This window comes from Trichoplusia ni, chromosome 15, assembly GCF_003590095.1.
Source record: "Trichoplusia ni isolate ovarian cell line Hi5 chromosome 15, tn1, whole genome shotgun sequence".
NCBI lineage: Eukaryota > Metazoa > Arthropoda > Insecta > Lepidoptera > Noctuidae > Trichoplusia > Trichoplusia ni.
Genome location: NC_039492.1, coordinates 7,749,074 through 7,775,473, shown reverse-complemented (window position 1 = coordinate 7,775,473; position 26,400 = coordinate 7,749,074). Strand labels below are relative to the sequence as shown.

The 26,400-nt window shown below is 35.8% G+C and overlaps 2 protein-coding genes and 1 non-coding gene across 3 annotated transcripts; all 3 read left to right on the top strand.

Moving 5' to 3' along the window:
- The first annotated feature begins 47 nt into the window (after nucleotides 1-47).
- On the top strand, nucleotides 48-26,400 carry LOC113501465 (juvenile hormone epoxide hydrolase-like). Its single transcript, XM_026882622.1, is given in 13 exon segments — nucleotides 48-151; nucleotides 661-851; nucleotides 14,580-14,640; nucleotides 14,643-14,806; nucleotides 14,928-15,092; nucleotides 15,838-16,023; nucleotides 20,353-20,535; nucleotides 21,022-21,249; nucleotides 22,718-22,882; nucleotides 23,982-24,128; nucleotides 24,573-24,777; nucleotides 25,171-25,405; nucleotides 25,879-26,400. Coding segments are annotated over 12 exon segments (2,151 nt in total). The 5' UTR covers nucleotides 48-151; nucleotides 661-668; the 3' UTR covers nucleotides 26,108-26,400.
- On the top strand, nucleotides 5,389-9,220 carry LOC113501469 (juvenile hormone epoxide hydrolase-like). The gene is made up of 8 exons (XM_026882626.1): nucleotides 5,389-5,483; nucleotides 6,288-6,482; nucleotides 6,621-6,848; nucleotides 6,942-7,106; nucleotides 7,353-7,538; nucleotides 7,816-7,978; nucleotides 8,297-8,531; nucleotides 8,895-9,220. The coding sequence occupies exons 2-8, from the start codon at nucleotides 6,300-6,302 to the stop codon at nucleotides 9,121-9,123; spliced, it is 1,389 nt and encodes a 462-aa protein (XP_026738427.1). The 5' UTR covers nucleotides 5,389-5,483; nucleotides 6,288-6,299; the 3' UTR covers nucleotides 9,124-9,220.
- Nucleotides 23,542-23,660, top strand: LOC113501582. The gene has a single exon (XR_003401295.1). It is a non-coding gene; the product is annotated as a 5S ribosomal RNA (ribosomal RNA).

Sequence of the window (26,400 nt, the reverse complement as noted above, 5' to 3'; positions counted from 1 at the left end):
TCAGATAGTGCGATTGTGTCTGTATATAAACCATCGTTTTATTATTGTATTTCATAAGTAGTGCTCATTTAGGTGGAGTTGTATATCGCTGTCTACTGAGGACAAAGGTTTACATATTAATTTTAATTTTAATTAGCTGATAAATTATCAAGTAAGTGTGAATGTTTGTTTAGTGCTTCTTTAAACTAGTTTTAAAACATTGAAGTGATTTATATTGTGATTTAAATTACCTATACGTAAGAGTAAAAACGATTGAAACTGAATTTGAAAGTTTTGTGTATGGTGCAGTTAATATATTTTGCAACTGTGAGATGTGATAATAAGTCATTCTAAATACTGTGCTCAAGTAAAAAAAGAGACGCGTTTGACTGTTTTTGAATGAAAATGATACTGCGATGTACTTAGTACTTGAAAAGCATGCTATCTTTGCTAGCGCCCTAGTTTCATTATTAATTGTGGATATATTTGCAAAAGGCCGTGACAATATATATTTATAAGAAGCGCATACATTATTTATGACTACACCAAACATAGAACAATGAACCTTGTTCAGGAAAACGAAAGCCTAAATGATTTACAGCCGATAAAACATTCAACACCAACTAGGATTATTTAGCAACAAAATACTTTTGACTAATATTCCGTTTTTTTTTCCTCCAGATACAAATATGGGCTTTTTAACTAAAGCTTTCGTTATCGCTCTCCTGGGTGTAGCAGCATGGTTTGCATTCGGTGGCAGCAGTCCCAAACCAATCCCTAAATTAGACCCTGAAGCGTGGTGGGGACCAAACGAACTAAAAGGCAAACTTGACAAAAGTATACGACCATTCAAAGTCAAGTTTGATGCAGAGGTAAGTTATCCTAACAATAATTTCTCTCATAATTTGACGAGTGATGATGATGAATTTAAATATTTTGCAGTAAATAAAGTTGCTTTTTGTTACTTTGTAGTTGTTCCAAGCACTCTTAGAATATGAGCCATAATATGTGAGGTAAAAGATAATAGTGAAATAATTGTATACAATAATGAGTAGTCTGTTGTTGTTCAACTTGTATAATTGACAAAGGGTCAGTAATAAAAAACCGGTTGAGTACTAGTCGGTCTCGCTACACTGAGCATTCCCTACAAATAAGCTTACGGAAAACAAACGAGTTATATGACATATCAATTTTAAAATCCTTAAATTTATCTGTCACAAAAATTTCAATCACGGTTCATTAGATAAAACCTGGTGTCAGACAAACTCACAGACGGTGGACACTCAGTAGCGGGTTTCAGACCTTTAGCTGAGCATTAATAATCCCCTAATTTCAGATGATAAAGGACCTCCGGTACCGTCTGAAGAACCACCGGCCATTCACTCCACCTCTAGAGGGTGTGGCGTTTGAATATGGGTTCAATACAAACCAGATAGAAGGCTGGCTGAATTACTGGGCAGAGAAGTACAACTTCACTGAACGAGAGACCTTCTTTAACCAGTTCCCACACTACAAGACCTACATCCAGGGTCTGGATATTCACTTCATCAGAGTGACGCCAAAGGTAAGACATGCTTCTTTTCCATTTTGTAAAACTAAGCTTTTAAGCCCTACATTTTAACGATTTTTTTTTTGGAATGTTACTATGCTGTTATAATCATCTTTAAAACACGCCTTACAGTAATAAAATTGTTAAAAAAATCCGCTCTTATACGATCGAATTGAGTAACTTCCTATGGATTCCTAATGTTAGAAGGTTTCCTATGGTCTAGTTTAATATAGTCAACTACTTATATCTGCAAAATAAAATAATATTTTTCTCTTTAGGTGCCCAAAGATGTGGAGGTTATTCCTCTCCTCATGACTCACGGCTGGCCAGGCTCTGTGCGGGAGTTCTATGAAGCTATTCCTCTGCTCACCTCTCAGCGACCAGGATACAACTTTGTTTTCGATCTCATTATGCCCAGTATACCCGGATACGGATTTTCACAAGTGAGTAGTTTTATTCTGAGTCAGCTTAGTCAATAATACCACAATAGCTTTTCTTCCATACCTTCCACTTTTTACCAGAATTAAGGTACTTTTAGATCGTCTTCATTAGAATTGTATGCACTTAGGAAGCCTTTATGCTTTTACGAATCAAGCATATTCCTTTGCTCGATTATAATCCAGGCTTCCCAAACTTATTTTTTGGAGTTTGTTACATAAACCACAAAATTTCAGGCCTCTGTCCGGCCTGGTCTCGGAATGCCAGAAGTAGCCGTGATCTTTAAGAACTTGATGAACCGGCTCGGCTATGAGAAGTTCTACGTTCAGGGTGGAGATTGGGGCGCGGGAATTGCTAACTACATCTCCACGCTGTTCCCTGATGTCATATTAGGACATCATTCCAACATGCTTCTAAGCCAGGTAAGTAAATTGACGTGGCTCAAGAAATTTTTCCTTTCATTTGGTTTTAGATAAATAAAAAATATTTTAATAAACTGTAACTGAAAATAGATCTTAATCTTATTTTAAATGAAAATAAACTTCTTATAAAAAACAACTGACACTATCCAAACACCAAATTTTCTCATCAAACAAAGCTAGGAACTCCTTTGATTAAGTCATCAATATTTTAATTCAGTGCGTTTCCATTTGAGCCCGAATATATTTGCAGAATACGATTTTTCGTGCCCATTTTTACATCTTTTGTGCGTCGGGATTAAAAAGTGTTTTTTTTTTGTTTAATCCAGCATTCATCAGCAATAAGGAAACTGTTCCTCGGCGCTTACTTCCCCTCACTGGTAGTCGAGCCTCACCTGGCAGACAGGATGTATCCTCTGTCTAGCTTTTTCGCTACCTTTCTAGAAGAATTCGGATACATGCATCTGCAAGCCACCAAACCTGATACCATTGGTAAGTTCAACATTATCGTTACCAGCGTTGTATTACCCACTCATCGGGTTATCTTTCCTCCTTATTTATGCCATGTTTTCTTGTACTTTAAACTTCATCATTATCATCTACCTATTTCATAAATGTTGGTCTTAACGAAATTGAAATCATTAATTAAAAAAAAAAATGATAAACGTAATTTTTAATAATTATCGATCAAACAAGGTTGATTAGAAGTTATGTGATTAGTAAACGACAGTAACAAAGGTTTAAACAATATCTGACTCTTCAAGAAATCAATGTTATCAAGTTTGTCGACGTCTTTAATCTTTGCCATCTTTGCAGGAGTTTCTCTATCAGATTCCCCTGCTGGTCTCCTAGCTTACATCTTAGAGAAGTTCTCCACATGGACTAATATTAAATATAAGTCAATACCTGATGGTGGAATTGAAGTTAGATTCACAAAGGACCAGGTTCTTGACAATCTGATGGTCTACTGGTCTACTAACTCTATCACCACATCCATGAGGTTCTATGCTGAGAATCTTGGATATAGATTACAGGAAATGGGTTTGGAACAGTAAGTATACATTACATTATTTTGCAACAAGTCGTATGTTAAGACAAAGTATGTAGAAGGCAATTAAAGATGCCGGCATTAATCTGAGGAGTATTGCCATGTAGTATAAAATGTGAAACTAGTTCAAGAATTTAGCCATTGTATTGTGTTTTGTGAAACCGATATTATTATATACGGCTCCCGCATTAAGGAATTCAATCCTGGTGTCGCGAGGGTTTCCCAAATATTCAAGTGACATGCACACAGTCACCCAGACTCAAAACAAGCATTCGTGGGTCACACAAATGCTTGTTTTTGATCGAACTGTTTAGCTTGTTGACCTCGACTATAAGTCTTTTTTTTTCAATTTGTCTAACATTTTTTTTTCAATTTCTCAGTGTCCCCACACCAGTACCCACATGGGCTCTACAGGCCAAGAATGAGCTGATGTACCAAGCTCCCTCTCTTCTGATGACGAAATACACGAACCTCGTCGGCACCACAGTATTGGATGATGGAGGGCATTTCTTGGCATTTGAGTTACCAAATGAGTTCTCTGCTGATGTGTTCAAAGGTTTTAAAGCAATCAGAGAATGGCGTAAGAAGAACTTGAAGACTGAACTGTGATTTGTTTAAGTATTAAAAAAACTATAATTGAACTATTTGCAGTTTTTTTTGCATTACCTCCTTTTTTGTCCAAGATTTCTGACCATATATCATGAATGGAAACCTATTCTATTAGCTTCCCAAGTCTGTAGTTTCAGAAAAAAATAAAACTCTCGATGATTGAGGTGCAGTTATTAATACTCTCCCGTAACAGTAAGATTTCCATATTTCCAGTATGTTTCCATTTGATAATCATGATGATTAATGACTATTTGGAAAAATATAAAATACATTTGCACTTAACAAAATAACAGTTTATGTTATTTTAACCTTGAACTTAGTTCGATGATAAAACATTTGGAACACAAAAGTAAAAGGAAGAGTTGCTTAGGCTGCGTCCTTGTCGCTATCAGGCGGTAGCGATCAACATACAACGAATTAGACTATCGGAAAACAGCTTTAATTTTGTAACTAAAAAAAGAGTAAAGCTTACATGTATTTGTTTATACAGTAACCTAGATCGTCATAGGCATATAATAGGTAAACTTTGTCATAAAATTGATAGCCACAGGTTACGGTGTCAATGCAAAATAGAAGCACTTCCATTTACTTGGTTTTGTTCCATGTACCTACAAAACTCTCATGTGAGGATGACGCTGCGTTAAAACAAAATCTAATCTATACATGTTTGGTGTTTACTAATATTAAAATTGTCAAGACAAGTATCTTTAAAAATAGGAACCAGTTTTTTTGTGATGAAGTTTGTACACGTTTATCGTTTATCTTGGGTTTCTGGCTTCTAAACGATATATTGGTAATGTTGTGAGGACAATTCGAACCAACCCTAATACAATTGGATGGATAGCCCCTGAGGCTATTCTCCCATTTTAACTAGGTCCTGGGCGTCAATTTTGTGATAGAAAACAAGCGATACTGTACTGTGTGTACAACCGAACCTTTTGCCTCCATAACGAAACTAGTCGACGGTGTCCAACCAGCATTTCACAGTGCCACTTACCAAATTTGGAAGACGTCACTACGGTTCAAAGGGTCTACTACCATATCTTAAAGTATATTTTTTATGCTGAGGAAGCGTGACGGTGCAATACACGGAGTGGATCAGCATCTCTCTTCAACACGTGCAAAATTTACCTAATAGTACTTTCAGTCGTGGCGGTAGGCCCCTATGTATAATCAGCACTACCTGCTTGCTCGCAAAGGAATAAGGTATCCATGAGACTTCTATTGCCAAAAAATAGCCCTGCATAGTATTTCTGTTTATCAATGAAGGTACTCAGTTGTCGCTATCTCACGCAGAGGTCTCTGATAGCGCGAATCGACTATATATAGCTTTGTAATGTCATTATATTTTACTAGTAGTGTTATCATCTGTGTTCTTGTAAAGAAGCTCTTAAGAAAAAGCTCTATTAATAAATAAATATTTAATTAGCTGACAAATTAAGTAAGTAGATAACGTTTTATGGAACTCGATAAATTATTAGGTATTTTGAAAGATTTTTAGGCAGTTGAAAATATTTTTAATACTTTGATTTATTTACAAAAAAAACTTGCTTATTAATAGGTATTGCACGTTCTGCTAAATATAAAAAACACAACAGTCAAACAGTCATCGCGAGTTTTAAAGCATGTTATTTTAAAAGAAGCGAATCCTGATTTTGGTATGTAATCCATGTGACGCGTTGTTTTTTTCATTCAAGTTACATGCACAAAGGCACCGCACAGTTTTACCCCGATTGTTTTTAAAACAAAAAAACACAAAAGCAATCTAATTCAAATTCGAAAGATAGTAAACAAAAAGTGAATTCATGTTTAGACTTGCTTCGCTCGCTTCGTGTATCATAACAAAAACGAATGACCTTCATACTACACTATCTTGGCAACAGACTGTTAATGTTTCCACGGCCTCTGATAATAATATCCTTTGGACTATGGTTCTTGAACTTCGTTATCTATTAAACATCAAATAAAACTGTGTTGCATAACATTGTTGTTCGGTTTTAGGGTTCCATAACCGAAGTTGAAATTTTGACATATTGATGTATTTCTGTTGCCGCCTATAAGAACAAATATTAAAAGAGACGTTAATCAAACGTCATATGTAGCCTATTTGTACGAAACCCTCTTGAGCTGTTTTCAAAATAGTGTTCATATCAGACAGGCTATATTATTATTCATCAGTAATTTACGGTTTTTCGGTTTTGTTTATAACACGATTTTTTTTAATTTTCCTTTTTCCTTCCTTTAGCTTGTGACAATCATGGGCTTCTTAACAAAAGCTGTCTTTATTGCTCTGCTGGGAGTAGGAGCGTGGTTCACTTTTGGTGGCAGCAGTCCCAAACCCATCCCTCACTTAGATCCCGAAGCGTGGTGGGGACCAAAAGACCTTCAGGGCAAACTAGACAAAAGTATACGACCTTTCAAAGTCAAGTTTGAAGAAGAGGTAAGGAGAATAAAGATTGATTCATGAGATATAAGAGTTAGTTTGAAGTGGTATAATGTGTTAAATATCTGTATTACTGACCAACTTCACTATTAGACTGCCAAGTTTTGGAGAGTATTAATGACAAATGCATTTCAGATGATAAAAGACCTAAGATACCGTTTGAAGAACCACCGGCCATTCACACCACCTCTAGAAGGTGTGGCGTTTGAATACGGATTCAATACAAACCAGATAGAAGGCTGGCTGAACTACTGGGCAGAGAAGTACAACTTCACTGAACGGGAGACCTTCTTTAACCAGTTCCCGCACTACAAGACATACATCCAGGGTCTGGACATGCACTTCATTAGAGTGACACCGAAAGTAAAGATTTTGTTTGAGATATCACTTTTAAGTACTTAGCCCTTCCAAGCAAATCAAAAAAATTTGTGTGCTACAACTACTTTTTCTACTCAGGTGTCCAAAGATGTGAAGGTCATCCCCCTCCTTATGCTCCACGGCTGGGGAGGGTCTGTGCGGGAGTTCTATGAAGCTATTCCTCTCCTCACCCAACAGCAAACAGGATATAACTTTGTTTTTGATCTCATTGTGCCAAGTTTACCAGGATTCGGGTTTTCGCAAGTGAGTACAGTTGTAGCATTCGTTGTGAATTTAAGATATAAATTCAATTGATTTTGGAATTAAGTTCAAACCAAAGCGGGAGAATTCGTTTTATAATTTCACATTCGGGTATATAAAGTGACTGAATTACCATCCCAAATTCAGAATTAATTTACTACTGCAACATAAACTGATAAATCTAGAAAGGAGTCGGCAAAAAAATTTCGTTTGGATTTCACGTGCCATAGTAAATGAACTCATTTTCAGGGTTCAGTACGCCCTGGGCTTGGGATGCCAGAAGCAGCAGTAATCCTCAAGAACCTGATGAACCGGCTTGGATATGAGAACTTCTACGTCCAAGGTGGAGACTTTGGAGGGGCCGTCGCCGCTGTCATGGCCACACTGTACCCTGATGTTATGTTGGGATACCATTCAAATATGCTTCTAAGTCAGGTTAGTAATTGAATGCACCAAATTTTGGCGGTGTTTTGGTATTTAGAGACCCTGACTGCTAATTCTCACCCAGCTGATATAATAAGACATTGTGGGTTCCATTATCATTCAGGACTAACATTCAATTTTCGCGATTGGCAGTTTCTTCTTTGTCGGATTTTTAACTACATTAGAGGATTTCAAAAATGAGACACTCAGACTTAGAACAAGCTTTTCGTTCAACCTACTTTAAGAAATAAGTTATAAACGTTTATTATAAATGTTTTTTGTTTTACAGCATTCAACATCAATATTCAGAATGTTCGTCGGTGCTTACTTCCCCTCACTCATCGTGGAACCTCATCTGGCGGACAGAATGTATCCGCTGTCAAAATTCTTCGCATACTTCATCGAAGAATTGGGATACATGCATCTGCATGGAACGAAACCTGATACCATTGGTAGGTCGAACCTAAAGTATTTTCCCAATCGCTCAAAAATTAGAATTGTTTATGAGAAGTGATAATGATTAATCATTACTTAAAAGAGGTAGTTCAAAGAAAGAGGCTTCAGTTAAATTAGAGTTCTATGACACAAATAAAAAAATGAATAAGGACTTGAAGTTTCAAGAGATCCAAAAGTTTCGAACGAATAGAAGAAGATAGTACTCCTAAGCTCTTCAGTTTTCTACGGACGTATGTTCTTTCTTTTCTTTCCTTAACACTGCTACAAAACTTCAAGTCTGAGTGTATAATTTTTAATCTTCATCACCTTTGCAGGAGTTCCTCTAACAGATTCCCCAGCTGGCTTCCTAGCTTATATGTTGGAAAAGTTCTCTGTATGGACCAGAACAGAATTCAAACATCTGCCTGATGGCGGACTTGGACTCAGGTTCACGAAAGACCAACTCCTTGATAATCTGATGGTGTACTGGTCTACCAACAGCATTACAACAAGCATCAGGTTCTATGCAGAGAATTTGAATTTTGAAAAGTGGGCTATGGGATTGGATGAGTAAGTATTGCTTTGGAATTAAGTAAGACTTTAAAGTAAAATTTTGTACCTATTTTTTTGGAAGTTTCTTCATATTTCAAAGAAAAATCATTAAGTTAATAAAGATGCTGAAATATAAAAGAATCTTGCCAAAATGCAATCCTAATTTCTGACAAGTACAAAATTAAAACTGAACACTAATATAAGGATACCAATATATTTTCTTGTCACTTGCCTATAAAATAAAATTTTATCTTTATATCTTCGCTTTATCACACATTATCCGGTTTTCCACTAGTACTTTTAACTACAATATCAAGAACGATCACTTCAAAAATCCTATTCTATTGTTCTTTCATTAAATTTATTCCCGGTTTTTCACAGTATCCCAACACCAGTCCCCACGTGGGCTCTACAAGCTAAACATGAAATGATCTACCAGCCTCCCGCCCTCCTGACACCGAAGTTCACAAACCTCGTCGGCACCACAATCCTGGATGATGGAGGGCATTTCTTGGCATTCGAGTTACCCAAAGAATTCTCAGCAGATGTGTTCAATGGTTTCAAGAAGATCAGAGAATGGCGCCAAAAGAACGGCAAGATAGAACTGTGATACTTAGTTTTAATTTAAATAAGGAGGCCTAGTTCCAGCAGTGGATTGAGACGGGCTGATGATGATGATGATAAATAAAGTTTTTTTTGTAAATAGACCTGTTACACTTTTATTTACTGCCTATAAAAGGTCCCATTCCAATGGCCTCTTAAGGAAGGTTTGAGCATCGATCACCACGCTTGCTCACTGCACTTTAGTGATTTTAAATTACAATATTTGAAAGTCAGGCTTCCTAAGAATGTTGTCCTTTACCCATTGTTAATTAAGAATGTAGGTGCACATAAAAAAGACGTACTGGACATATTGCCTTTATAGGCAATATGTCCAGTACGTCTTTTTGATCCCAACGCAACTCTTATGAGTTGCGTTGGGATCAAACCTGTACCTCGTACAAAAATAAACAATACATTAAACCGCAAGGCCATCACAACGTTTCATTACGTTTCGTTTATGATTTTAATTTATATAACCTTTGATGCGTATTTGACAAAAATATTTTTAATGGGTACATTTCTATCACATTTTACAAAAAAAAAGTTGAAATATTTATTACGTATAAAGCGTTACTACGTTAGAGTTTTTGGATACACCATTAAAAATTGGAACAATCAATGTTAAGAATTCCTCATTTATTTTGGGTCGTACTATCAGTTACTACCTAAGTACCCTGACGAATTCATGAAAAGAAGATTTAAAAAATGAGTAGGAATTGTAGAACACGACATTGTGTAATGAAACCTATAATATAATAGCAATGAATTTACACACGTTATGTAGGTACAATGGCGGCTTTAGAGCTAATAGCGATATTGTTAAGACAACCTTTGGATTGACAGAAAAGATAAATATATGCTTATAGAGAAAAAAAAAACAAATCTAAAAATCTGTAGATCCCACTTCGGATGCAGCAACCAAAAAACTCCTATATTCGTCAGACGTAGTAATTACTTGGACTCGTAATATAGAGGACTTGTAATAACTAATAACTCACCTAACGACTGTCAAATATCAACGAATGTTTTTTAATGATGGTTTTTTAACATGCCAATTTAGTATTCAACTGATTTTGAAAAAATAAGGAGGTTTTCAATTCGTGATTATGATGTTTTGTTTATATTTCTTTTTTATTACCTCAGAAATCCGGACTAGATTAAACAATTTTGTTCATTATGCTTTTCAATTAACGAGGATTAGCTGTCATTTGGTTCCATAAACATTTCATCATGACTAGATCAGTAGTTCTTATTTGAAGTTGATTTTGTTGTAAAACAAAATATTATTCTTTAGCCGAATTGTACGAAGCCCTCAGTAACGCCAATTCGACTCATGCTTGACCCGTAATCGTTAGCTATTTACGGTGAAACAAGTTCACACTTGTTTTAATCAGACTTTGCACAACACATGTTACTAAACAACAATCTATTTAATCTTTTCTGTAAAGTACCTAAAATTATACTTTACCAGAGTCATCATTGCACAAAAAATGTTTCTAATCAAATTGCAAATAATAATTAAATAATAATATGATAACATATTAATGATAATTACGATCGATATCATGTGCTGTTCAATTCCAAACAAATCAAAATATTTGACCTAAGATACAGAACACTCTGGACCTTACTTCTGCAGATAGAAAATTAAATCTTCTTATCCGGTATGTTCCTGATTTTGCAACCGTTCTATGACCCTCGTTTCTTTCTTTGAACTGATCACCGACGGGACATTTCGTTTTTCTATAGATTCGTGGATCTAAGGAATGTCAATGGTTCGCATTTGTTAGCTTTAGAGCGGGCACGGTGGTCATGTAGTAGCGGTTATGCAGATTTGATATGCCTCATGATAGCGCGCCAGCATTATGTTTGGGTAATCCGTCAGAAAGCCACACAAATATATTTGTTGCCAAAACGACTGTATTAATATAAAAACAGACCTCAGAACACTGTTATTCATAAAAATTAGATCGATCGTAGGGGCTGTGAGTTCCAATCCTCCAGCGTGCACTGCGTAAGCTGCCCAATGGTTATATTTAGGACCGTAACCACCGTTGCATAACCTCGATCTTGTTTTTAGCAGCAGCAGAACTCCTTCAACTATGTAATTTGAACGGAGTTTATGGAGTCGCTTGCCGGTTCTTCTCCATAGGAATAAAATTTTGGTACCGTGCACCTAGTCATTACCATTACTATAACGTTTTAAAAGTGAAATAAAAGCTTTTTGATTTCCATTTTGAATGAATTATCTGCCTATTACGATTTATTAAATCCAGCCTGGTTACTGTTGTTACGGCAGTAATAGTTCTATCCTTAAGTTACCCTTTACCCCAGTCTTTACATTATTTAACACAAACTACCGCGGTGTATTCACTCATTGGAAAAATATATTATAGATCAAGCACACACATTGAAATAACCTGGTTTTAGAAGCAATATTTGTAGATCAAATCACACATGGCGAATATTCAATTCATAAAAGATGCAACAAAATTAATCTTAAGCCCAGAATCGTGCGAAGCTGTGGGGATATAGAATCAATTTCATATCACTTGGACCATCCGCGGCAACGACGCGTGGCATCACTAATTATTATGTGACTTATCTAGAGAATGTCGTTTATCTGTTTGTTCAGAGACATCTGATTCTAGGTGAGTTTTTATAATTAATTCATGGGGTCGTTGAGTGGTACATTCTTCAAGCTTATTTTTAATGCTGAAGCCTATTACTCAATTCAATTTTAAGTCAAAAAATTCTAATCTTAGCGTATTAATACTGATTTTCCAGGGATTAAGAACGAACATCATTTATACTTTATTGTAAATTAATTGACACTTGGACAATATTATGTTCTTGGAAAGTTTATAATGTACTAAGGCGAGCTTAACCCAGAATTGGGTTCTTTTACAGCAAACCTTAGAGAGTTTGAGAAAATTGATACAGAAGGAAATCGAAATTTGAATAGCTATGTCTCAGTTATAAGTCCAAAATTTTATCCTTTGGGTAAAAATGCCATAAAAATACATGCCTGTTACATCATTCATAGATCGGACACAAAGAAAATGCGATCGCAACTTATAACATCTCTTGTTACGGCATTATTGCTGTTACTAACAAGTTCTTCATCAGAAAAAAGGCTTAATATAACTATTTATGTGGTGTGCAATAAAGAATATTCTATCTTTCTAATATCACAAAAAGACTTCACCGTACACGTTTCCAAATTTTCCAATCTAACGCAAAATCGGCTTGGTTCCGGAAATTCTATGCATATATTTATCCGGAAATTCTATAACAAAACTTTAAACATTGGCACATTGATTTCAAACAGAACAGGATGCAGATACAGAATATACTCTTTCTCTTTCTCGCACCCTTGTTAACAGGGATGGGTGTTAAGTCATCTCACCCGACAAATCTCCTACCCATGTTATCAGTTTCTCACACGCCCTTTAGCTGTTTAGTTAAATGATGCGATTTTATTTGCTCTGGATAGCAATAAAATTTTGATGGATACTTTGGTAATAAAATACGTTTTGGTGCACAAACTATTTGTACACGAATAACCCCATTGTTGGTTTTTAGCTCTTTTTAAGGGTTCAAAATCAAAAGCTGTTTATCTCATACAAGCCGTTGTCCTGGCACTTTAAAGAATTTAGTTGCACGGTTCCAAAGTTTCATTCTTATGGAGAAGAACCGGCAAGAAACTCCATTAAGGCTTTACAGGCACCTTTACAAAAACATTTGGTATAAATTAAAACAACAACATAAAATGTATGTTCATGGAACTTTCCTTTAAAAACTAATATCACACAACCACAATCTCAAAATAATGTCGATATGTACATCCGAAGTTCAAATTAACAAAATACCTAGTCGCATATAACCAGGATGTTTGATCTCAGAAGGAATATAACCATTAAGCTTTTGAAATAAGGTTGAATTTGCTATATAAATGATTGTAGTACTATATTGTCACTGCTAGTAGTATTTATCAACATGATTCGCAATTTTGGTCGCAACGTTTCCGATAGTGCTGCGGACTGAAAAAAAAATATATTACACAATAATTTTATGACACAATGAAAGCTTTATCATAGGGCAAGGTCTCACTGCGAACGAGAACTCGCGGTTCCTGAATGAGTCGTAGCCGTCTTTAAAAATATTCAAAGAGTAAAATTAGAAATGTCACTAGCTATAACAAAAACATTTTTTTAAAAGAAAGTCGTCTCCCGTATTTAGATAGAAATTTAATTGTGTCTTTATCCACAAACATTTAAGTCACAGGCACAAAGACACCCAAACTCTTGACAAGTATTCGTTCTAAGTATACTTTTATCCTACGCGAGACATCACGATAAACTGACTGTGTGCGACGTGTCGCGGGTTCATTCCCCGCATAGGACAAGCATTTGTGTGATCCACGAATGCTTGTTCTGGGTCTGGGTGTCTTTGTGCATGTGAGTTGTGCGTTTGTGAGCCCCCCGTGACACAAGGATTGAATTCAGTAATGCGGGAATCGTTTCTAAAAATGTTTCCATTAAATGCCAGAAATTTCAAATCAATGATGATTCTTAATGTAGCTAGGTTTGTGATATCGTAATGTTATCGATGTGTTATTTGTCACAAACTGTAAATATTCACATGAATAATACAACCACTTATTTGTCTTTCTTGAAAAAAAAAACGTCGAAAGCAAATTAATTTGAAGGTGTAACAAATGTATTAGTCTCCCAACCGATTTAATTTTTTTTAGCCTCTTGGTACCGAATCCACTGTTTCGCAAATCCGACTCTAACTTGAGCGGTTTTTGTATTAGGGTAACTTTATTATACAATCGTAATGTTTTTCTTGTCAAGACATGTTTAATGATAGGTAATGAATAATATAACTATCAGCAAAAATGCACAATCACCCATTAAAACCAAAAAAAATGTGCATGATGAAATTCTAGAGCTGTATTGCTCTATATCCCAATATTAATAAAAGTTTACAGTTCAAAGGTTTGCAGTCACATCCTTATCATGTGTTACCATTGCTTGCTGTTATCGTCTTGAGTGTAAGAGTTTACTCACTTGGCACGCAATGGATTGTATACATTCAAAAATTGTAATAATAAGCTGAAAAGCCTTGTCATCGTGACTAAGATTGTTTTTCTTAAGCGAACTAGTTGAGGAATCGTGTTTGCGTTTAAAAACTCGTTTATTATGTGCTAAGGTTTATAATGTTTATAATAGTGCATTTAGCAAGGAGTCAAAGGTTCAAGTCCTTGTTGAGTTTTGATTTCTTTCATTGTTTAATTTGCATTGAGTTACTGATGTAATGTTGTCTTTCGTAGTTTCACTTCAAGTAGTCAAAAGACGTGGTAAATAAACAGCCTTTCCTTTTATTTATTGCTCGAACTTCTGAACCAACACTTTACCTAGAACATGCTTAATTAAAAGTAAAAATTTTGTTTTTCAGATGATAAAAGACCTCAGGTACCGTCTAAAGAACCACCGGCCATTCGCACCGCCTCTAGAGGGTGTGGCTTTGAATACGGATTCAATACAAACCAGATAGAAGGCTGGCTGAATTACTGGGCAGAGAAGTACAACTTCACTGAACGGGAGACCTGCTTTAACCAGTTCCCGCACTACAAGACATACATCCAGGGTCTGGATATTCACTTCATCAGAGTGACGCCAAAGGTAAAAATGCCCGCTACAAATTATAGAAAAATAATAAGTTGTAGAAAAGGTACCTTCTCCAACTCTCTTCTTAGTTCAGGTATCAATGAGAATTTTTCAAGAAAAAAATTCGGAGATCCAGGTCCCTGAACATGTGGAAATAATTCCTCTTCTACTGCTGCACGAATGGCCAGGTTCAGTCAGGGAGTTATATTATGCCATCCCGTTACTGGCTAGCCACAAGCCGGGATATAAGTTCGCTTTCGAAGTAATTGCTCCGAGCATCTGTGGATTCGGATCTTCTCAAGTAAGAATGAATTAGCTTCTTGGTTTTCCGAACTCGTAAATATTAAGTAAATGACGTTTTCAAGAATCGTCGATCGTTGGAGACTACTTTTGGCCTTTGTACGAATGGCCTTTGTTTTTAGCAAGAAGTTTGATTTTACAAAATACCCTTTTATTTGCTCTTAAATTGAGACAGAACTGTTACTATTCATTTAATTCCTTATCATATATATAACAGATTGCTATAGTTATTTCGTCCGACATAAATAATTTGCCTTTCCATAAGGTATTGTAAATCTCGTCGGAACCCATTTAATATTGGACATATTACCTATGAGCCGGCATTCATCTAACATACATTCATATTTTAGTCGCATTCAATGTTCAATTGAATTAATGAATGGGCTGCGGCGATCACACCGTGGACAGAAGTCAAGGTTGCTCGTCACATTCACAGTAATTGCTACCAATGACTATTTGGTTGAGTAGTTGTTGTAGTATAGGTGCAGAGGTATATTTCAAACCAATGTTTTATTTAATGAGCCTCTGTCTCCATGTCTATCGTAGACTTGAAATATTGTGTTATCACTTATTTCGTTGAATATTTTTTTGCTGGTGATTTCCATTGAAATGACTGAAAATACGGGACCATACAGCTAGTGTCTTTAAAGTAAACATTCAAGAGTGTGTGACAGAATAATATTTCATTTCTACACTTTTAAACTTTTATTTTTCATTTAAAATATTTTACGTACATTTTTCTCCAGGGTGCAGTTCGTCCTGGGCTTGGATTTCCTGAAATAGCAGTTCTATACAAAAACCTGATGACTCGTCTTGGATACAATAAGTTCTACGTCCAGAGTGGAGACTGGGGCGCCTTCATAGCCGACGTGATGGTCACGCTGTACCCTGATTCCGTGTTAGGATACCATTGTAACATGCTCCTTACTCAGGTAAGATAAGCTTTACTTTGGATGCTTCTGTTTCGTATTGAAGTAAGGAAGAACAGACACAGCTATGAACCTTTCCTCTCTTGTAAGAAGTAATAAAAATCAGTTCTCATTATAGGCACTCCGAACTGTGATTTTAGGATAAATAAATTCTTTATTAAAGAACTTTTTGTTTTAATTCACGGAGTATTCTAAAAGCATACGGCAGTATTATGACAGTCAGATTATGAGCTTAAATTCGAAACATAATCATTAATCATGATATACTTTATATTGGTATCATAATCTATCATGATAATAAACATAAACTTTCAATAGGAATTCGCTTTGGTTAAGTAGATATAGATAGATAACTGGGATTTGATTTTGCGTAAATTCTATCACACCCGAGCAAGGATATTAGTAGGTTTATACAGATTGTGTTTCAAAATGGAGGAAAACCCAGCTATTCTGACAGCCAGGGAAGAGTCAGTGATCGAAAGGGAGGAACAAGGGTAGGTTTTAATAGAATTAGTTCCGACACATTGCAGGGTTTTTGTGAAACCGCAGCCTTAAAATAATGCAGTATGTTAGGACGACTTTTCACTTATTGGCGTTTTAATATGATTATTCATTTCCATATTCCGCTTTTCAATAATAATCACAGCTTGACTCCTAAGAGCGACAATTTTCTCAGTATCATTCTTCATTGCATTAAATACACTTGATCACAGTTATACCAAATGACATTCAAATCGGCTGACCCGTTTTGCTGTAGCAACAAACAAACAAACGTTTCGTTATCTATATCGGTGTATATTGAATAATTTATTGCGTTTACTCCGGCCGGCAAGATAAACAGTTTGTGTTGATATATCTTGGGTTGCGGACGTTTGTTCGCTCAAATTTTTATTTCAATTGTGTTTTTAATGTAAGTACTTTTTGTTGACGTTTTTTTGACACAGTACTTTAAGTTCAAATTGCCAAGGTCTTCAAATAGCAGTTGTATTTTAAGTTATTTTGCCGGTTGCATTAGAATATTAGGTTAAGCTGCACCGTATGCTTAAGATGGCAAGGCATCTAAAGTAAGATTATTGCATTTATGGAAGTGAGATAACGCTCTTCCTATCGTATAGTGCCGTCTCTTTTCTACACCAATTTTATTTTAAGCCCACAGAGTTCTTGAATCATTAGTTGAACTGTTTGCTTCTTACCACATAAAACCTTCTTGACCCGATAAATATTACTATTAAACTTTTCATTATCATTATCTTCTTGTTCATTCATTATTGTAATCCATATTGTATATTTAGCACTTTAGTGTCTTACACAAACAAACGGCGAAACGTGCTGTTTAGTAACAGAGGTTTCTATCAACTTTGCTTTCGTGTTATAAGTAGTATCGTACAACCGTGTTTCTATCTTACGTTCCACACTGCTACCAACGAATTTTTCAAACAGCTGAGTTTTTTCCTCAAGACACCATCATTATGTAATTATTGTTGATGGCTGTTTGAAAATGATTACTAGTTGCAGATTGTTGATTGTAGTCTTTTATAATGTAGCGTTTGGTTTCTTCTGGTATTGACCGACCTTGAGGGGTCGAGAGAGACGAAAGGAGGAAAGATACTACCGAACAGGATGAGGATGGATTCAAAGGGCGAAGCTAGGAGATAGAGGAGGACCATCGTTTATTTGATAGTTACAGCAAAATATTTCTGAAAAACTTATTACCTACACACACAATAATCTTTAATTTTATCAGTAAATACATTTTTATCCTCACACCTGGCGATAGACTCGACGTTTTCCAAAACCAACCTTATTTTTAGTAGTAAGAGTTCAAAGTAATAATACCAGCCTATATACGTCACACTGTTGGGCACAGGTTTCTCCCCGTGTAGAGAATGTTTGAGTATTGATCACCATGCTAGCTTACTTTGGATTGACGACTTCAGATTCCCATATTTGGAATGTAGATTTCCTCACTAAGTTTTCCTTTGTCTTTGTCAGTGGTGTCTTGGAATAACCGCATTGGAATCGACCTTGTTGAAGTTGGAATTGAACCGACCGTGTGAAATCCAAGCATAGAACTGCAAGGCCACCAGGACAGTACTGAAAAACAAAAGAACGATGCCCATTACCTTGACTTTAAAACACAGTACACATTACTGCCCTTTATTATAATACGCTGGACTAACAATAGCAACCAATTTCATGGTAATATCTCGATTGCACAGCGAAACTTCAGCCTGAAATGATATATTTAACTTGGAATCAAATCGGTCAACCGATGTTTCTCTAACCGTTGTTATTACACTTTTTGGTAAACTTAACCTGCCAAAAGGTTCAGTTCAAAGTGCAGTGGAGTCCTTGTAACTAATATTTGACATCAAATGTCTATTCACAGTCAAATTATTTGATTTAACGCCCAACCTTGAAATATTCTTCATAAGGTTAGATTAATTATGGATGCATGATAAATTTCTATGGCATTACCATGCACAGACCAAATGTGGGAGTCGTTGTATGTCGGTTCAGGTTTAGTCAGTAAAAGTCGCTTCCTTCCTCGAGGATTTCCTGGCCAAACCAAAGCAAAGGGACACATACTATTATATTATGGATGCTATTAAAGAAAGCCACTTACAGGCCTTTGGACAAGTTCAATTTCTTCGAACGTGAGAGCTGATGGAATCGCTTAAACATAATGAAACGAAAGTCAGAGCCACGTTACTTGTCCTAATGCAATCTCTTTTGCCAAATTTGGACTTGTATCCCTAAAATTCCCAATTACTGTACTAGAGATCAGTGTATTATCCCAAGACACTATAATAGCGGTAAATCCCTATTATCAAAGCACATTTTTTTTATTACACGTAATTTAAAGATTTTTGTAAAAGTATCAGCTACATAACTGTTATATCAACTAGGTTATCTTTATTTATCTTGGATAAACGTTTAGGTTTAATAATTTATCAGTTAAAGCGAGTAAATAAAACATATTAAGTCATTCAAATTATACTTTCTAGAAACAGAGATAAGTTTGTTGCTATAGTCGCTTCTTGGAGAAATATTTATGTTTCCAATACAACGACGTCACACTAGATTTAAAATCACTGTACTTATCCCGTTCATTTTTAGTTTACGAGATAAAACAAAAATTGGTCCCATATTTTTTGGAAATTTGTGTGCCGGACATTGTATTTTTCCGTTGTTTTTGTCCAAAATTATGTTTTCATACTTCCGTAACCAAAGAGTAAAAACGCTTCAGCGTCTGCTGTCTGTCTGTCCATCTGTCTATTACCCACTTTTCTCACTTTCGGAAAATTTGGTTTTCTTTAGCCCTTTTTTGCTTAACCCTCAGAAGCGCGATACCAACCTGCACTTTGCCAAAATAATCTCTACTAATATAAAGCTGAAGAGTTTGTTTGTTTGAACGCGCTAATGTCAGGAACTACTGGTTCAAATTAAAAAAATATTTTTGTATTGAATAGAGCATTCATCGAGGAAGGTTTTAGGCTATATACCATCAAGCTGCGACTAATAGGAGTGAGGATACAATGGAAAATGTAGAAAAGACAGGGCATGTATAAATCATAACTTATATCTTCTAACCATGCGGACGAAGTCGCGGGCAACAGCTAGTTTAATATAAGCTTATACTTTCTTAATAAGCGATGATTTTTTTAATGCCATTAAATCCCTGTCTTAAAGATTTAAAACTTTTTCATAACTTATAAAGATCTAAGATTTGGCGCTCGTTTCACAGTTGCCTTTCTTCTTCGCTCTTTTGTTTTTATGGGATCATAATTTGTTATTGAAACAATAGAAAAGACGTTTCTGAACTTAAACTAGATGCAATATTAATTATAGTAAGATTATCTCTTCCAGAGATGAAAAGACTAATAAATAGGCATATTATTTCTTAAGAGCTATTCTAACTAATTTCCGAGTGACCCATATCGTTATACACGTATGTGAAATTGAAAAAAATGCTTTCACTTTATTGATCTGAAAAAAACATAATGCCGTTAACATAATTTTCAAAATACGTATATTAATGATTACGTAACCAAAGTGTAAAAACGGAAATAATTTATAAACAGTGATATCTGAACAGTAAACATTTTCACAGATGATAAATTTCAGCTGCCGCTATTAAAAAAAAAAATGTCGTGGGTAAGCAATGGTTGTTAAGGATTAATTTTTCTTTGGCCTTTTTGTACGGAATCTTCCTTGTCACGAATCAGACACATTGCTTATTAACGGTATTATCAAATTCCTCCTACGTTTAGATAAATCTAACTCTTAGATGACTTAGATCCAACATATTTCTTTTTTTTTGTCTTACAGATGGCCCGTCTCCTCTTCATACTACCAGTATTGGCACTGGTCTTTCTCCCAGTATACTTCTTATTCCTACAAAGTCCTCCACCGGTACCCAATGTTGACATGAACGATTGGTGGGGGCCTGAGAGCGCGAAAGAAAAACAGGATACCAGTATCAGGCCATTCAAAATCAGTTTTGGAAATAATGTAAGTTTCATTTATTTTCTTGCTTATCAAGTATAAAAAAAAAACAAAAGCCTTTTTGTACAATATTTCTAGCTTTCAGCTAACAGCGGCTATGAGAATATCAGATAGCTTATTTTTACCGGTAGGTGAATGAAATAAAGAAAGACTTAAAGAAAAATCTACAAAAAAAACTGCTATGGACCTAAATTAATTACCTAATTAACCTTAATTTTTTAAATAAAATTGATGAAATTTAGAGAATATACTGTCATTTTTTGTGACAATTGTAACTAAGGTTGAAGCCATCTTGAACTCCTTAGAACTCCAGATAACATGGTCCTTAATAACTTAAAGATCTCAGAGTTAAATACTATCATAATAATTTATAGAGCATACAACACACCATTCAGATGTACCGCTTCGTCGGTAACCAACAGAAGTAACGTTGAACTGACTAAGTAAAATAAACAAGCTCAAACTGTCATACCATTTTCTCTTTCCATACAGAACGTCAAAGACTTAAAAGATCGTCTCCAAAGAACAAGACCGTTAACACCTCCACTAGAAGGTGTCGGCTTCGACTACGGCTTCAACAGCAACGAAATCGACAGCTGGTTGAAGTACTGGGCCAAGGACTACAATTTCAAGGAGAGGGAAACTTTCTTGAACCAGTTCCCGCAGTTCAAGACTAACATCCAGGGACTGGATATACACTTCATTAGGGTTACGCCAAAGGTAAGAGTAAAGAGATTCTTCATTTGCTTCGTATAGTAGTGAAAGGTTTTATTTGATCTAGATCTGATACAGTGTAGAGATATGTCAGCAGCATCCCGACTATCTGAGCCAGAGTCATGAGAATGCCCGATCGCTATTACCTTTTTTATACCCGGGGAATACTCATGGGCTTTCTCCGCCCTGGGAAAGGAACAGAGGTATGCTGACTTTTAACGGCTAAAACCACTGAAATGCTTCCCTGTTTACTTTAGGGGGGAGCATAGCGGAAACGCTCACGTAAACTACCGCGAACCCCGTCAAGGGAGCTCATATAATAAGAGCTGCCTCATACTGGAGTTCGCTTTTATAACCTAACCTAACTACAATAATTGATGATGTAAGAAAAATAAATTTTGACAAAGACATTGCGTAATTTTAAATTGCGTGTTGGATCGTGATTAAAATGTATAATGGTCATAATGATTTGTGAATGGGTCTCTATGAGCAAATCATTATGACAATCTGAATTACGTTGCTAAGAGCACCGCGCTAAGTCCACAGTGTGTGACGTGTCGAAGGTTTAATTCCTAGGACAATTATGTATGTGTAAAAGTGTCTGAAGTCCAAGAACCTACCACCTTAACGTACAGATATTGCACAATCATTTTTTCAATCGTAACTCATTTTGTTACTCCCACAACTACAAAACAGTCTTCCAAAAAGAGTTAGTGGTTGGCATCCAAGGGTCCAAATTAAAACAGGGTCCAAAGAACCCAGATTGTTTTTTCATCATCACACAGTTTCAAACAACGACAGCAAAAATTGACACTCATTATGAATCGTAAACTACAATCGTGATGGAACTTCACTCTTTTAGTTAACACGCCTGCAAATTTTATCATTTTTAATTCAACAAACTAATGCCGAATTGCAGTTTATCACCGGACTTTTATACCCAAAATGTCCAATCTCCATTAAATGTATTTAGATATTATCAAATACTTGGCATGGCATTTAGATGTAGACTTTTTAATTTAATTGTTTTTATACTTGCTGAGTACGTCTCCTGGACTACAGAATTGTTTAATGCATCCACCCTAAAGAATTTCTACGCCTTTCATTGTTACCTACAGTTTATCAGATACACAATTACTGGGCTAGCATAGGAACAGAAAATTTTGTTGAAGACAATGGACGAATCATGATGAATGAGCGTGGCGTAACCCATGTCATAATCCAATACTCATTTATTTCGATCACTAATCGTCAAATCAGTTAAAACAAGAAAAAGCCACAGTAAAACAAACATGTTCACACACGCCTGTGCATTATTCAGGTGACAAACCATATTAATATAAACATAAGGATGATAATACCTTAACTGAAATACGAAAGCTTTTGATATTACAATTCCACATCAAATAACCCCACAAAAAAATCCAAAGCAAACCTGTGCAAAATTTCCTCAATTAATCATTTTTTTTTTCAGGTTCCTCAAGGGGTTGAAGTTGTTCCCCTCCTTCTTCTCCACGGCTGGCCAGGATCCGTCAGGGAGTTCTATGAAGCCATCCCTCTGCTGACTGCTGTCAGCAAGGACAGAGACTTTGCCTTTGAAGTCATCGTGCCCAGTCTTCCTGGTTATGGGTTCTCTGATGTAAGTATTAATTTCTCAACCAATCAATTCGGCCTATTGCAAGTCATAGATGGACGTAATCGTCCGTCAGTGGAAGCCTAGTCGTATTATTTTGAGTAACGTTTAAATTTAACATGAGTTTAAAACATTTACTGAGGTTTAAAAGCTTGAGGATAATCTAGTTAACATTTGGAAACAACTAATAATCAAACTGCTTAGAAAGTGTCTTCAAAATGTATAATAGTGTTAATATTAATTTCATCAATCAATAATATAAGTCACAAGTTAAGGAATTTAGTATTATGATAGTAACTGTCGTGAGAATGATTCATTATTAAATGATGTAACGGTTTACTCAAGCGTATTTATCGGGGTAGCCCGACTAGTTTCGGACCCAACCGGAGTCCTTAATCATGAGCAGACGCGGCGGGATCGCGAGTCGAACTGGTCGAAACTAGTAGGGCTACCCCGATAAATACGCGTGAGTAAACCGTTACATAATTTAATAATTTAGTATTAATCTAAAAGAACATCGATTCCATCCGTTTACGAAACTTGTGTAACCATTTACGCTTGTTCTCTGTTTTCCTATAAATAATTTTTGAAGAACACAATACCTACATGATTTTCAAAAATAAATAAGAGATTTGATATTATTTAACCATTTCGACGGAATTCTCGCCAACGTCCATACCACGTTGAATACACCGGTTCTCGTCCGATCACCGAAGTTAAGCAACATCGGGCGCGGTTAGTACTTGGATGGGTGACCGCCTGGGAATACCGCGTGTCGTTGGCTTTTTGTTGTTTTAAGAATAATATACAAACATTTTTTCAAGCAGAAATATGTTTTTTTACTGTTATGATATCGGATGAAATTTTTAAAAATCTTATTAAATTCAATTATAATGCAAAACAGTAGCACTTTTTAACCTCAAAAAACGGTCAGCAGAGTGTATAGTGTATTCTTTACCTCTTCTTAAGTGCTCTAGTTATTTAGAAAAAAACAGCTTAACAGCATATTTTCCTTTTTTAAGAAAATTATGCACAATCGAAGCCAAACAATAATACGCCTCGTTTTTTTAATAGAATAACTTAATTTAACTTGTATTTTTTATAGCCTGCAGTACGACCAGGACTGGGAGCGCCTCAGATTGGCGTCGTGATGAAGAACCTGATGAGCAGGCTCGGATACAAGCAGTTCTACCTGCAAGGCGGTGACTGGGGAGCACTCATTGGAAACTGTATCGTAACTCTATTCCCTAAGGTATATTTTCGCAAGATCCTTATTTATTTTCGACTTCGTTAGAGATCATGATTCAAGTAGATAGATTCTTTTTAGCTTTGTAGAGCAAGTATTAAATTATAAATGTGCACATTTCAGAATTAAATATGAAATCTTCTGTGTTTCGGAGGACACGTAAAAATGGTCTAGAAATGTTTAAAGTCCAAATTTGACTGCATGGGGAGCCTAGTGGTGGAGGTCACTACGCCAATCCCACTGTGCGCGTCGTGTCGTGGGTTCGATCCCCTCGCAGGACAAGGATTTGTGTGATCCACGAGTCTGAGTGTCTTTAAGTTTTATATTTGTGAAACTCCACAAAGATTAAGGTCCTTAATATGGGAGTCGTTTATAAACTAATCAAAATCCTCCATTACACGGCGAAATGTTTATTATTTTACGTGACTAACAACTTACTTTACTTTTCAGGATATCCTTGGTTACCACACTAACATGCCCATCGTGATGTCAACAAAATCCACCTTATTTGAACTCCTTGGTTCAGTCTTCCCATCTCTGATTCTGGAAGACATGAGTACCTATGAAAGGTTGTATCCTCTGTCAACGAGGTTTGCTAACCTGCTGCGGGAGACTGGCTACATGCATATTCAATCGACGAAGCCTGATACTGTGGGTTAGTATAAAGTGGTACTTTAAAAAATATTTTTCTTAGAGCTATTGAAGTATTTCAGAGGAAAAAAGGAAATATTTTTCTTGTTCTTTGGTGATCTGTAGACCCAGCAAGACCAAAAATATTCAGGAACATCTTTTTGTTTTTAGACTGTATACATTTTTAACCAATTTAAAAAAGATGGAGTTTCTGGGTCAATTGTTCTTTTTTATGAAGCCAAGGCAACCAAAACACAAGTAATTTCAGTTGGCTATTGTGGTAACAAAATATTACCTATTTTTTTATTCAACTTTTTAAACTTAAAATGAATTCAAAATAAAAAAATTACATAATTTAGATACAGAGCTTTCGTAATCTTTTTAAGCACTCTCTAACCAAAAAATCTATTTTTTCTAGGAGTTGCACTTTCGGATTCCCCAGCGGGTCTTCTAGCCTACATCCTCGAGAAGTTCGCAACCTGGACTCGGCCTGACCTGATGTCTAAACCCAATGGAGGTCTGGACTACCGCTTCACCAGAGACCAGCTGATTGACAACCTAATGATGTACTGGACCAACAGAGCGATCACGCCGGCCATGAGATTGTATGCCGAGAACTTTAATAAGAGGACTGTGGAAATGAAACTTGATGAGTAAGTTTTGGATTTGGTATATTTAAACCAAGGTCTAGTCAATAATTGATTCTCAAGATATATTATATTGAACCGACAGATATTTGACAAGGTATTCATTGAAACGTTAGAGGTCTGTACAAGTAAGACAAAGAAAAGGAATTTGAATAATTATATTTGATTATAATATTTTAGGTCCGTAAAAAGTCAATCTTGATACAGAAAACATTTATGAAAATTTAAACTGCCAGGCTATCAAGGTTCATAATACCATGTACGCCTGTACGCATGTAGATTAGATAAAGTAGAATTTTGGCATCATGTTATTATGGTAAAAGGGGAGAGACTTACTTTCGTTCAATAGGATTGGAAGTATCTCTTGGCATGAAAAAACCAATGTACTCAGAAATTACTCGATTATAATCAACAAATCTCGCACTTATTTTTTTATTTAACAAATTGATATACTCATTGACCAACTTATTTTCGTACAGGATCCCAACTCCAGTGCCAACATGGGGCTTGCAAACGAAATACGAATTAGGATATCAACCTAAATATATCCTAAAAATTAAGTTCCCAAACCTAGTCGGCACCACAGTACTTCAAGAGGGAGGTCACTTCATTGCCTTCGAATTGCCCGAGGTCTTTACGAATGACGTCATCAAGGCTGTGACAGAGTTCAGAAAACTGCAGAAGAAGAATGTCAAGACTGATTTGTAATTATTTGATTTTGAAACTGGAAATGTATTAATGTAATTATTGACATAAGAAGTTGTTAGCATAAAGTGTAAGATGGTGAAATATATGGCTCGTTTTTTTGTGTCGAATAACGAGAATTAAATCATTTTTTTTTTGTATTTGTGTACATACCTGACTCCTGCTCTAGAGTCTAGGACTTTCCAGAGTCTGCGTTAATAGCCGAATTCAAATTAAACCGTTACAGCAACCGCTAAATTTCGTAGAATTTTACGTCATCATACGAGATTTTGGAGCAATGTAATTTCGACTACCAT